Here is a 14,369-nt window from a genome sequence, read left to right as displayed (position 1 = left end):
ATGCTTACCCAACTGAAAGAAGGACAACTAATTAGACACAAATTAGACACTAATTTCATTGACAAAACGTCACACCACACTCTCTTGTTTAAACAAATTGCTTTGTTGCCGCACAGACTGTTAAACCAGAGGAAGAAGCATTTCGTTCATCCAATCACGTATTCCTTTTCAATCATACAAAGTAATAACATCCTGTCTCTGGCTTCTGCATCTTCAGGAGTGTCTCTAACCTCCCAATTCTCCCCAGTAATGAGTCGTACTGCTGCTGAAAAGTCTCCAAACAGGTGCTGCTTTCACAGGCTGGCACCCTAGCCAGTGGCCAAGAGCAGAGACCCACAGCATGTGACAAAATAACAGAATCCATGTAAGAAATGAAGTCACACAGTAGTATTCAGCAATTGTCAAAACGAACTTTTCTTTGCATCCATTGTATCGTCTTTTTTACTGTCCTGGTAGTCTTCAGAGATTGTTTCGTGTCTTTGGTGTTTTCCTGAAGAACAGGCTGCAAAGAAATATTTATAATAGAATGTATAATTTAACACAGCAAAAATACCTTGTATTATGCACTATAATCGCGTATTTCAGATGAAGCCCACTGTATTTGCTTACTCTTCGCACTTTGCAAGCCAAGGCAGCTAAAGCACCACGTCTCTTCCCGTAAAAAGTCTTTGTCTCCATACTATGGCCTCTGTAGTGCTGGCTCGTGGATTTTTTTGTAATGTGAACTCAGCCCAATCCCTTGGTGTATTTATATTATATTCTCATGTAAGAGTAGAATAGGTTCATTGTCTTCCAATGAAAGACGGGTTCCTTTCGCCTAAGACAGTCAGGAGACGGTAGAAACTCGCCACACCCGGACTGTTACAGTAACTCGATCAACTTTTTTTAATAGCCTTGCAAATGAGCTCACACTGTTGGATATATACTCAACGCTCCAGAGGTGTCACATTTTACTGTACATGTCAAACTGGTTGCTTTCTGTTGCAGATGCGCTTCCGTAGCAATTTTTTTTCTCCATAGCCTCCGCTTTATCATTTATACAGAGACATTTTCATTGTCGATAACTATGCGGGGAGAGCATGTAGATTCCAAAACACTCAACGGCAGCAGAAGTGAACAATTACCTGCTCGAAATTCTTCCCAAAAGCATTTACTGTACAATTATCACAACATTTGCAAACATTCCAGATACATAACCACGTTATGTACTCTGTATTGTTCTATTTTATACCGTGACAAGAGAATACACACTGTATTAATTATTGTTTCTGCTGTACTTTGAGCTTTGAGTCGCCTACTTACTTCTTCGACTAGCTTGCAGAGAAAGTCATTGCCCTGCTTTTTGTCTATCACTTAATAAAAAGGTCAATGTAGAACACGTTATTTATTACTGTGTATTTATTTTTGGGCTTTACACTTACGTTTATGATAGTCTCCATTACCCCGATTTTGATTGAAATCGCAAACGCGTGTTTAATTAAATACTTTTATTGATTCACAATCTGACAATGCAAGACAGAACAAAAGCATCTGTGAAATCACATTCCTGAATGTCCCCCACTGCGCTCAACAATCTTAGGAAGAACAAGAAATAGCCTGTTAATAAAATTGTTGCAACATTGTTCTGTCAGCTCTTTCTCCAAGAAAGTGTTAATCGCTCTGAGGAGTTCTTACTTTGTGCTAGGTTTTGCTGTTTTTTGAATATAGTCTTTCAGGGAATGCCATACCATTTCTATTGGATTTAAATCTGGGGATTCATCTGGAGTTTTCACCCCGTGCTTTAAGCCTCGCCGTTGCTGCTGTGTGTTTTGGATCGTTGTCCTGAAAGAAACAGTGCCTTGATCCAAAGTACTCCCTGATGTATGGGGCAGCATGCTGTTTGACCATGACTTCCTCAAAGAATTCACGATCCATAATTCCTTCAAAAATAAGAAATGGCCTCTTCTAGACGTGAACCTTCAGTGGATGTTTGGGCTTTGGCTTGTTCACATATCTGCCCTTTTTATGAAACGACATGTTTGAAAACTGTTCCAGAGCCACTGTTGTTTCATCAGTGAAAAGTACATCATGAAATGTCTCTCTCTGTTCAATCCATTAAAGCACTTGCTTGAGCCTTTTTTCTTTATTTTTTCCCCACGGGGCATGTTTTGTTTTTTTATATCTCCATCCAAGCCCTCTGTGCACTCTTCTTATCGATGTCGGTCTCGCGTTCACACCAAGGTCAGCCCACAGCCGTCTTTGAACATGAGCTACTCTTATCTCATTTTCCTCCATCAGTTTATCAATGGCTCGCACAATAGGACTTGTTAAACAAAAAGAGATCAACAGTTAGTTTGTTATAAAAAAGTGTGTTGTATTCACATGTAATAAAATATTTTTACAAAGTTATTTACCTTTGCATCGTCCTTGGTTTAGATTCTCTTTGCCTCCTTTCCCCCTTTATAATGTCGTCTCACTGCGCTTTCACAAACAAAGATGTCCATGGAAGCAAAATGCTGTACAATGTCTCTTGTTGACCTCCCATTTCTTTTTATCTTCATTATTTGGTGTGAGAGAGTCTTCTTGATTTTGGCCAGAGTCCATTACTTTACCAAAGCTATAGTGCAGTGAGTTGTCTGTCCCGACAAATTGTACAGATAAACGTGTACTATACTGATAAGCTAATATCTGGGAAATGTTTCTTTCCTCGAATCGAACACAATATAAAATACTGTAACGCCCTCGCCTGGTGGTGAGGGGGAAGCTCCCCTAGGCGCTCGTTGTACCGCTGGGCATGCTGGGAGTGGTAGCCTGGGAGAGTCTGAGGGTCAGCACGATGACCAGCGGCTGACCCTACCTGTGCAAATCATGTCCTAGTAGTTCTAGTGCCCTGTGTAGTCTTGTAAAAGTATAGCGTGTTGTTAAGTAATTACCACCCGTCAGTCTCCTCATGTGCGTGTATATCCTATGTTCGGTTTTGTGTGGTTGTTAATGAATAAAGCTAGCGCTTGGTTTGTTAATCGCGTCTCCACTGGTCCTTTGTTCTGAAAAGAACCTGTAAATGCTACAATACTAAAAATTAACACAATACGCCAGGAAATGTGATCGACGCATTAGCAAGTTAATGCAATTCCATTGAAAAGCCGTGTGTGATTTTCCCTCCCAGCCTCAGCAGCAGACAGCAGATAATTGTTTTCTTCCCTGTTCAGCTGATCTGTCTGCTGCTATTGAAAACAGTGTGATGTTTTAGCAGACAGATCAGGCAAAAACTATGCCTAACATAGTTAACATAGTTAAGCCACTTGTAAGAGCAAGATGACTTTCTGCTATCTAAAACATTTTTTTAAAATAGCTTTTAAAGTCACACAATATTTGGGTTAGGCAGGAACATGATTGTATCTTATTTTTAATTATTTTTTTTAAATAAATATAAGGTAACCAGCAATCAAATGTCCTGATTTTCTTAATACTCATTTTTCCATACTGTAGTTTGAGTCTTTGTGTAAGCTGTAAGTTTGTTTTACTTCTTAATTAAGCATTTGAAACACTTTAATTTTGTAAACACAACACGCATTCCATATAGAAATAAAATCATGTTTTCTACAGGTGTTAAGCAGATTAGCAGGTTGCTGACAAAATAGCGCACCGTCCAGCACTGCCCAGTGATATAACTTTAAACGAACAGGAAAAAGAGCATTTTCAGAGAGCAATTACGTTGTGTTTATGTAGAATAAGTGATTAGATTTATGAGCAATCTAATTTCTTATTCATTTAAACAGCGACATTTCAGCTGCAAAAGATCGCTCCATAGACAGCACTATCTCTGCTTGTCATAGACATTCAGGAAAGGGTGAATGAAAGAAGTCATGTCAAGTGCAATAATTCGGTGATCAATAAAAACAGTACCTGTTCAGTTTAAGAAAAAAAACGTATTTTAAATTAATTGAATCCCAGGTGTCAGTTCATAAAGCCAGAATTACGTACTATCCCTACATCTGCAAAACACCTGATCATCTACTGTAAAGCTTTCAGTGCTTTGTGTATATTCTAACCGCAGTGGGGGCAGGGTGTGTAGGGACAGGTTAAGGCTCCAATTGAATTTGGGATCTGTATTCTTCACACCTGAAACACTGTTTTCTCTGATAGCGTTTTCTTCCCAGTTTCGCGGATCTTTTGCTGCCTAAGCATGCTTACACAGCTCCCTAAGTAAATTTTCATACTTGACTGAGAAAGCTTTAGAGAACTGAACATTTTTATTATCAACAAATTGTAAATATGATGTTTACATTGGCATTTTTATTAATTTTTCACTTAAGTGTATGGAGGAGTGTCAGCTGTCAATGAGAGCACCCCCCTCTTAGGCGGGGCAAACTAGTTTTTATATTTTTAAAAGAAAACAAAAATAAGATACAATGATGTGTTCCTGCTTAACTAAGACATTGCATAACTTTAAAAGCTATAAAAACAGTTTTAAATAGTTAACTTTTTATGCGTGAAAAACGGGTCATTTTTCTTTCTCGTGATCAGCTTAGAATCTTTGTGTATGCTGTAAGTTTTCTACTATTAGTAATCAATAATATTAAATTTAGCACTGTAATAAATTGTTGCACTTTTCCCCGCATCTTGTAAAAATCTATATTTGAACAATGAAAATATATTAAATTTGACTATCAGAAAATAAGTCAAATACAAAATTTAAGAAAAAATAGGGTAAATTATAATTCAAAATATTTTGCTAACAATGTTAACTGTTTATAAAAAATAAAATGTATTAACTAAGGAATAGGATGGCACAGTTGTTGGTATGCTTTTTGAATGCTTTTTTCATAAATACAACAGTAGTACCAGATGTCTCAGTGGCTCTCAAAATTAAATTATGCATGCAAACCTGTGAACTAGAAAGATAACTAAGCTGTCCAACCATTTCTCATGGTGGTAAAGTGGTTAGTGTTGCTATCCTGCTGCACTGGAGCCCTAGGTTCAATTCCTGATGTCCTGTGTGTGTGGAGTTTGCATGTTCTCTCTGGGATCCGTGTTTTTTCTCCATATGTGTAATATGATTCCCTCTCGCACTCCAAAACATACTGGTAGGTTAATTGGCTTACGGGAAAGCTGGCCCTGGCCCTGGTGTTTGTGTCTGTTTGTCTGTCCTGTGATTTACTGGCGCTATGTCCAGGGTGTGTTTTGCCTTGCTTCCGTTGCTTGCTGGGATTGGGTCCAAATCCTCTGTACGGGAAAAAGAGATTAAAAAATGGAGGGAAGTAAAGGCACTGTGTGGATGGAACTATACACAGTGTTAGAAACCCACTATAAGATGGCAGCATCTCACTGAGGATAAATTATTTTATAGTGCTGACTTAAGGAAACAGCCTTTCCACCTCTCTTGCACATCAGTATCCATACCTAGTTAGCTATTTAAACAAATTGCCTCTAAATGTTAACATCTTAAGATGCTGGCTCTGTGGATCAGCATTAGCTATGTTTGCCCATTCCTTCAATTCATGTGCATCCAACACACAGTTCAATGCTAGCAACTACACACAATCTAAAATACAATCCTCAATTCAGTATCTATGTAAACATACAGTCTGTTAACTTCATTATCATCCTCTGCAGCCTATAACATCTACTGTCATTTTGTCAAAAGTATGTCTAACCCTATTAGGAAGTGTTCTTGTTATCTAGTGTATTCTTCAACTTTCCCCAAATTATCTTTTTCCTACCTACAGCTCTAGTCTTACATCCTGCAATAACTCAGCCAATACTTAAATCCTCAGAAACTGCTTGTGTTAATTTGTTTAAATCACAAAATATCATGTGTAAATACCGGCCATGTAGTACTCTGCATTAAGAATAATAGTTTCTTTTAAAGGGAACTAGAGAAACTAGAAACTAGAGAAATCAAGAAAGGCTTTTTTTTCTAGAATTAATAAATGCACATCCTGTTCACTGGGGTAATTAAATACACACTGAGCAATCTCCAATATGTTCAGAATTTTACAGCCAGAATCCTGATCGGGTTGCATTACGCCTGTCTTCAAGTCCTTGCACTGGCTTCCTATCAGCTTTCGAGTCAACTTCAAAATCCTCATCCTCATTCAATATCTATCTGGCTTATCTGTCTACTCCCCACCTTGCAACCTTTGTCCGTCTGACTCTGGTCTTCTAGCTGTCCTCAAGAACATCTACATTCTGTGGGTGACAGGACCTTCTCTAGCTGCACCCCAGAGCTCTGGATTTGTATCCCCAATGATATCAGAGTCACACACCCTGAGTGCGTTTAAGTCTAAACTCAAAACCTTTCTTTTCAGAAGACTGAAGAAACATTAAAATAACAGAATTCAGACGTTGGTGAAAGAAGAGCTGTTTATTACGCTTGCAAGCGGGAGAGTAGCTTACCAAAGCCAGTCTCCCCGAACGGTTGTAAAGTTAGTCTTTTTATACAGTGTAACAAGCAAAGTATTAGCACATACATCATATGACTTGCTAACTGTCGACTCAGTCCTTTCCGTTCTTATGCTGGTCTAACAGAAAAGACCTCCTTATATGGCACTTTGCCAGAACTCAGCATTAAAAAAACAGGATGTTACAAGACGTTATGTGAAATCATGAAAGGACAGCACTTGCTATGCATTTCCTGCTGACAGGCAAAGAATATGCAGCTTAACCTTTAGGAGATAAATTGTTAAAAGCATTTATTCTAGTTTCTTCAGTTGCGAGATTTCACCTGGCTCCGTTTTACCGCCCCCCTCCGAATTCAGACGCCCTCCTACAGATTTTTCCCCTGGAGCAGTCTGAGTAGGGGCTGGGTTCTGCAGCCCTAGGAGCCTTATATGGAGTTTCTTACCTGTTAGGAACACTATAAAACAGGCCTGGGGAAGGGCACACTGTCACAGTCCTCCAGGAAGAGCTGAGAGAGCTTCGTACAGCCGTGAGTCTAAAGGCTTTTAATATGCTCTGGAATATCTTACTATATCCGTTTAGACTCCATTATCACATCTGATGCCTTTGGTTTGAACCGGACAGTCCGTTGTCCCATCTGCTGCCTTTGCCATGTGCTTTCGATTTGAACCAGTCAGGCTTGCAGTCCTCCTGTCTCTCCTGGTCTTAATGTGGGGGGAGGGGTGTCTGTGTTGTCAGCTGGTCAAAGAAAATGATTCGTTGTTAAGAGGAGACCAGGGGCTCGGTTTATGAAAATTTGCAACACATTCCAGTGAGCTGTGAGGTTGCTAGAAAGTGTGGCTTAAACTTGTGTAGACTTGAAATTGGTATGTGCTTTCTCCACTTGATACCACCCCAGTAGGGTATCTCAAGCAGTGTATTGGTCTTTCTGGGTTCAGCTTGTATTGTAATTCATCTCAAACCCATCTGCTCTCAATTGGCGATGAGCTGGTGTTCTGGGAACAGCAGGGGGCTTTAGAGGGAAATAACTTTATATTCTTGATATTTGCCTTAAAAAAACAACCTCTTTCTCTCTGCAGGAGAGACGTTTCAGTGCTGAAGGTAGCCCTCAAATTTGCTTCAAGATGTCTCAGTGTCACTGTAAGTATGTTCTGATCCATTAACCCGAATTGAATATTGTGATTCTCCGACTTCAGCTGTGGTTTTTGAACCCTTGCTGTCTTACAGAGGTATGGTGAGGCTTTAGAACTCACGAGCTGAACCACAGTGTACTGTCTTGTTTTAAGTTATTGCTCAGGGCAGACGTGCAGAAAGTTTCACACAGACTCAGGGGCTCAAGGTGTTTATGTTGGATGTTCAGGGTTGGAAGGATTTTGACATGGGGGAGCGCGGGGGTGAAGAAAAGATCAAAAAAGCTTTTTTTTTGCTGAATGTCTCTCTCTCAAACCTAGACCTAGTGCCTGCGGATCAGCAGCTGATGAACGACATGGAGGTGTTCAGAGATATGGTCCTGGCCGCAGAGAAGACGGCTCTGCTCTTCCACCTGTCCTACCTGTGTCTGGCCAACCACCCCGAGCTGGAGAGGAAGCTGAGGATTAAGGGCACTGACAGCCAGCAGCTGTTCGCCTCCTCAGAGGTCCTGCTGCTCCAGGTGAGTCTGTGTACCTGCTACTCTGTGCGTGTGCGTGTGCGTGTGCGTGTGCGTGTGCGTGTGCGTGTGCGTGTGCGTATCCTGTCCAGGGTGAACCCTGCCTTGTGCCTGTTGCTTGCTGGGATAGATCCCAGTTCCCCCTTGTGACCCTGGAGAGAGCTGTTAGAAAATGGATGGATAGTCTGCTGTAAAATATCAAAATCCTAAAATCTAGATCCGGTGTGTCTTCCCTGTTGAAGTAAAAGTGCTGGAGACTCTGAGACAGTGGTGGTCAGCATTGCGAAACAGAGATAACAGTGCTGATGCTTGATCTCGCTCGCAGTGCGCCAGTACGGGGAACAACATCGTCGGCACCATGCTGCCGATGATCCGGACGGCCGTGAAGAAGAGGAATGTAGCACTGGCCAAGTGCTTCCTGGACAAGTCGAAGGGCTGGATCGAGGACATCTGCAAGAAAGTGGACCAAATGGTGGAGAAGTAAGACCCTCCATAGCTCTGGCTTTGCTGTGGGAGAACCTGTCACTGCAAGCAGCCAGAGACCCTGGGATTTCAGATTAATTCTAACTGAGAGCTTGTTCCACCATCCCACCACCCTTTGTGTAAAGCACTTCCTGTTAGGCTTGAATTATCCTCTCCCATACTGTCTCAGGAGCTGCCGTTTCTTCATATTAGTTAGACTTTCATCCCAGGGTGCCTGTTATCATTGTCCTGACACCACTGAAGACCTTATTTTACCAACTAGGAGAAAGTACTGTGAGATCCTCTTCTGCTATTGGCGTCAAACGCATGAGAATGCATCAACCCAGTCAAAACTCTTCATCGGTCACCCAGTAACTTCAAGATCACAAACCAGAAGTAGCCCAGGAAGCCAGTGAGAGGCAGAGTAATTTATAATATTGTGGGAAATTCTTTATCAGAGGAGCAGGACACAGTCTTGTGCAGATTCAGTTTTATTGAGCTCAATAAGTCCGACAACGCGTGCTGAGTCTGCCCCACAGAACAGACAAACTGCAAGGGTTTCCCAGCTCTTATATATACAGTCAGAAGAAAGTTTGTTTCACAATCTGAGTGCTTGTCTTGTTCTTTGATTTGTAATTACTTCTTGTCCTACTCTGTCTTGCTCTAGGTTTTGCCCTATGATATGCAGCAGCCATTGGTCTGGTTTACCCCGTCTGTGGGTGTTCCTGTCTTTTATTATGTAGCATTAAGCCACTGGGGCTGCTAAAGGAAGTCAGCTTTATGGCATCTTAGTTTAACTTTTGTTGAAGGCTAAATTAACAGACCCCATCAACACTTCTCACAATGTGCATAAGTGGTGATACTGTGATGCTGGATAAGTGAGATATATACATGTCCCACTTCAATAAGATCACTTTATTAGCCATATACAATTTCTTGCATGAGAAGCTGAGTGTCAGAGCGCAGGGTCAGCCATTGTACAGTGCCACCTGGAGCAGCTGGGGTTCAGGGCCTCGCTCAGGGGCCCCAACGGAGTAGGACTGCCATACAGTATGTACATATACAGTATATAGGAGATTGTATTTGCCCCGTTCTCTTGGGAGGCGTACAGTACAAAAAGACGACACCCTGTGCATGGCACGTTACAAAACAGTAAATAACGACAGTCACAACAGCCCACCATCATGCACAACCCAGCACAATAACACTAACAACGGGCGGTGTTCGACAGTAGATGTGCGATAACTACAGTAACGCCAGCGAGAAGAGCAGAGCGCAGAGGTGAGTGGAGTTCAGCAGTGTTGCTGTGAATCATTCACACTGCTGCCCTCTAATGGCGAACAGGGGGAGACTCCTTCCACTGGGTCCCAGGCTGCTTTCAAGCAGAAATAATAATAATAATAATAATTACTTATGCTTATATAGTGCTTTTCTGGAAAGTCGACTCAAAGCGCTTTACAGGTAATGGGGACTCCCCTCCACCACCACCAATGTGCAGCCCCACCTGGATTATGCGACAGCAGCCATAGTGCACCAGAACGCTCCCCACACATCAGCTTTCAGTGAGGAAGAGAGCAGAGGGATGAAGCCAGTTCAGAGAGGGGGGTTATTAGGAGGCCATGATTGGTAAGGGCCAATGGGAAATTTGGCCAGGACACCAGGGTTACACTCCTACTCTTTTCGAGAAACACCCTGGGATTTTTAATGACCACAGAGAGTCAGGACCTCAGTTTTACGTCTCACACGAAGGACGGCGCCTGTTTACAGTATAGGGTCCCTGTCACTATACTGGAGCATCAGGACCCATACAGACCGCAGGGTGAGCACCCCCTGCTGGCCCCACTAACACCTCTCCCAGCAGCAACCTTAGTTTTTCAGCAAGTGGACATCTCCCCCCCTGTCTCTTGGCTCGCTGGCTCGGATTCTCCTGTCCCATACGGTCTCGGTGGTGGGGGGCTGCGGGCTTCCACACAAGAGGGGTCACAGTTCCCCACCCCATCTCCTCCTCCAGGTATGAGAATCTGAGCAAAGGCGTGGGTGACACCTGCAGCGACGTGGTCAAGACCAAGGCGGACAAGGAGCAGCAGAAGAAGGAGAAGACGGCGGAGGCCCAGGCCATGGAGGCACAGTCCAGGAAGCTAGAAGCCTCGATCAAACAACTTCAGGGGGAGAGGGACCAGCTGGAGAAGGACATCCAGGACAAGAACAAGGAGCTGCAGAGCCTCATCAACAGCATCGGGGAGCGGGACCACAAGTTCAGCATCATGGTGGCCATGGTGCCCATCCTGGGCGCCTTGATCAACGCCATCCTGAAGGCCGCCAATGACCCCAAGGACAAGGTGGCCGTGGAGACCCTCAGGGTCCAGCTGGAGGAGCTGCGCAACCGCAAGGACGCCAAGGTGTCGGAGCTGTGGCAGAAGGAGAAGGAGCTGATCCGGCTGAAGCTGGACTTCGCCAAGGTCCAGATCGACATGGGTAGGTGGGCGGGTTGCCAGATCGTGGGGCCCTGGGTCTGCCGGAGTGGAATCGCACCTCGGGGAACCTGATTCCCACTGGCAGCTCAGGACAGGCCTGTCCCAGTCCGACAGCTCGGTGCACAATTATGTCCTGTTTGTGACCTCCAGGCTCAGCTGGTAATTGACTGGGAAGCAGATTTCAGCCAGCTGTGTCTTGACCGAATTCTGGGTGTCAGCTTCAGCAACATGGCTGGGCAGGGTGTTCCCCACTCCCCCACCCTTTGTGTAAAGAAGCGCCTCCTGTCCAGCTGCGTCTTGACCCGATTCTGGGTGTCGGCTCCAGCAACATGGCTGGGCAGCTTATTCCCCACTCCCCCCACCCTTTGTGTAAAGAAGACCCTCCTGTCCTGACTGGAGGAGCTCAACCAGCTGTGTCTTGAGAGAAGACAGGGTATGGGCTTCAACAACACGGCTGGGCAGCTTGTTCACCACCCCCACCGCCCTCTGTGTAAAGAAGAGCCTTTTGGTTTTATCTGCACCCCTGCAGAGTTCTTCACCTTTCAAGGGATGGTTTTATCCCCAGGTTGCAACAAATCAATATAAACAAGAAAGGCTAATGAAATGTAACTTTCTCTGCAGTAAGCTTAAAGGGCTTCAGCACTAGTCCTGTCCATAGCTAACCAGAGACTTGGAGAAATGCAGTAATGGTTGTAATAATGTGTAATTAAAACTGTGATAACATGTTAATGAGTTGCTTATAACAGACCTGAAGTGTCACCAGAGTTAAACAGCTTCATTCTCAAAATCCGCCGTTTTTTTCCATCTAAAAATGACATCTTCCTCTTGATCCAGCCCCTCCAGCAATTCCTGTTTTCCTCCTCTGCCTCCCAGGATCCATTGGAGATCCCAAGATGCTGGCGGAGGTCCAGAAGTGCCTGACCAAGATCCAGGAGATCCTGGTGCAGATGAAGAAGTTCTGGAAGACGACCAGCGTGGCGCTGGACAACCTCAAGCAGAGGACCTTCGCCGGAGAGGACATGCTGGACTTCCTGGAGGACTGTGAGATGGACTTCCTGTCCAGCCTGGATAAGGCCGAGCCGGTCAGTGTTGTTTTTTTTCCCAGAGCGATTCTGGTAGATCAATCTCAGAGCGGGGGTGGACAGAGCTGTCCTGCCTAATGGGTTGAGCTTCTCTGATCTGGTACTTGTTGGCCCAGATCTTTGTCCTGCACACCCCAGACACTCTGACTTGTCCAGACATTGTGCTGCAGCACCAACAATCCTACAGGCCTTCCTCTAAATCCTACAGGCAGCCCCTGAGCTGCCGATGCAGTGGTTACTGTGGCTTCTGATGGGTGCAGTGCTTGTCCTGTATAGGCGCGGGTGGTGTTGTGGGGAGGCTGTTCTGTCATCACCCTGTCAAGTGGAATAAGAAAAACGAGAGTCAAAAGTGTAGCCTAAGGCGATGGAGACCAAAGGCTACGAGATTGAAGAGCAAGGTGGGAGGTTTCACAGGGGATGCAGGTGATCATGAGCTGTAGCTGTGGATCAGAGAGTAGTCATATGCTAAACATCCAGACGGCCCCCATTGCCTTCTGGGCTAGAATTCGGTCAGATCCTTTCACTGGTCAGGGATAATCCTGCGGGTGGATTATCGCTGCAAGGGTTTGCGAGACATGTGGACCACCCCCCAATGCCTTCTGGGATAGAGGTGCGCTGATGTGTGGTGAGCGTTCTGGCGCACTATGGCTGCCGTTGCATCATCCAGGTGAGGGCTGCACATTGGTGGTGGTAGTGGGATTCCCCATTACCTGTAAAGCACTTTGGGGAGGTTGTCCAGAAAAGTGTTATATAAGTGTAAGCAATTATTAATTTTTATTATAAGATCTGCTGCTATTTATCCTGACTGCGTGGGTCTGATTGGGAAAATGGACTCACGTGGTTCAGAAAACAGCACCCCATTTTCCCACAGCAGAAGGATCGCCAGCAGCGGGAGCGTTTCTTCTCTGCCCCGCGGCAGTGAGATCTCACGTTTCCCCGCACCACTCGGGTCGGCCTCACGTCTGTGCTTCTCCTCCCCTTCCCTGCAGATCTGGAAGAGTTTCTGCAACGTCTGCATGCACGTCCGCGGGATGTTCATCCTGCAGTCCAAGGAGGCCTACAGGTTCCTGGAGGTCAGCCCCTCGGCCCTGAGCAAGGAGCAGTGGCAGCAGGAGTACGACAGCGTGGTGGCGCAGCTGGACAAGCTGAACCCCCCCACCCTCCGGGAGCTGGCGGACTAAGATGCTGGGAAGGCTGTTGAGGGGCCGAAGTAGGGCGGTGCTTCAAGTCGGGGGGGCTGCTGAGATATCGACCGCTCTGAAGGGGTCGACTCCTCCCTTCGCCCCCATCGTGGGGTTCTTGGGGCTCCGGCGATGCTCTTCACACGCAATAAAAAGTCGATCAGCACCTCTTGCGTAGTGGCTTTTTTTGCAGTGATTATCTGTACCAGAGGCTTGACCCCTTATTTCTGGGGGGGCGAGGAATGATGTGCCTTTCGTCGAACCTCTGTATGGTGAAGGCAGATGGGCCTCGAGGGGCCCCTGCTTTCAATCCCCTGCCCATCAGCGGGTCCTCTGCTGTCTCGATCGTGTGGCGAAAGAGGGGACGAAGGTCTGACAAAGATGGCAGCTCTTGTCTGAAACTACATTTCCCAGAATGCATTGGGGGTGTGTGTGGGGGGGTTTGACCTGTGCCATCCTCCGTCACCTGACTGATTTGGAAGCAGACCATTGGTCAGGTGACTGCTTCAAGACAGGAAGCTGAGGACTCTAGGTCTGCTTTCTTCCCACTGGCTGTACTTCAGTTATATAGCACAGCACAGTGCCTTACAGCGCTGCGGCCCCAGTTCTGACTCCTGGAGTGCTCTATCTGTGTAGAATATGTATGTTCTCTCTGTGTCCATGTGGGTTTCCTCTCACAGTCCAGAGACATGCTAGTGGGTTCATTGGCATCTAGGAAAATTGGCCCAGGTGTGTCACCTTAGTCTTTTTCTACATTTCTAAATCTCACAGTGTTTTCCTGCCTGCACAGTAGTGGTAGAAACCATGAAGTTAATTCTTACGATCGGCTTTAATTCAGACCTCTGTCTGCTAATTAGACACCCCACCATCCCGATGCTCAGGGCATGACCATGACTCCCCCCCCCCAGCTCCGTGTTAAACACAGGAGGAGGAAAGAGGCTGGTTCTCTTTCGTCTGAAGTGATTCATGGGGGGTTTGACTGGATTTGGAGATTGGGATCGGGGTCCAGTCTGTTTACGGAAATAAGCAGCCATCACATTAATAATTCAGTAGATCACACATATTAAAAGAACATGGCATGCTGTAACCTTTCACAGAGAACATTTCAGCTCCCATGAGAAGGTCAGATGGTACCGGCTGC

General features: G+C 45.2%; 1 protein-coding gene across 1 annotated transcript; it reads left to right on the top strand.

Annotated features, from left to right (window-relative positions):
- The first annotated feature begins 7,502 nt into the window (after positions 1 to 7,502).
- LOC148663763 (uncharacterized) lies at positions 7,503 to 13,394 on the top strand. The gene is made up of 6 exons (XM_088631431.1): positions 7,503 to 7,521; positions 7,833 to 8,032; positions 8,355 to 8,509; positions 10,503 to 10,966; positions 11,839 to 12,047; positions 13,037 to 13,394. Exons 1-6 carry the CDS (start codon positions 7,506 to 7,508, stop codon positions 13,226 to 13,228), a joined length of 1,236 nt encoding a protein of 411 aa, XP_088487557.1. The 5' UTR covers positions 7,503 to 7,505; the 3' UTR covers positions 13,229 to 13,394.
- The last annotated feature ends 975 nt before the right edge of the window (positions 13,395 to 14,369 follow it).

This window comes from Lepisosteus platostomus, chromosome 5, assembly GCF_059453375.1.
Source record: "Lepisosteus platostomus isolate fLepPlt1 chromosome 5, fLepPlt1.hap1, whole genome shotgun sequence".
NCBI classification, from domain to species: Eukaryota; Metazoa; Chordata; class Actinopteri; order Semionotiformes; family Lepisosteidae; genus Lepisosteus; species Lepisosteus platostomus.
The sequence above is the reverse complement of the archived record's forward strand: the minus strand, read 5'-3'. Positions and strand labels throughout refer to the sequence as shown.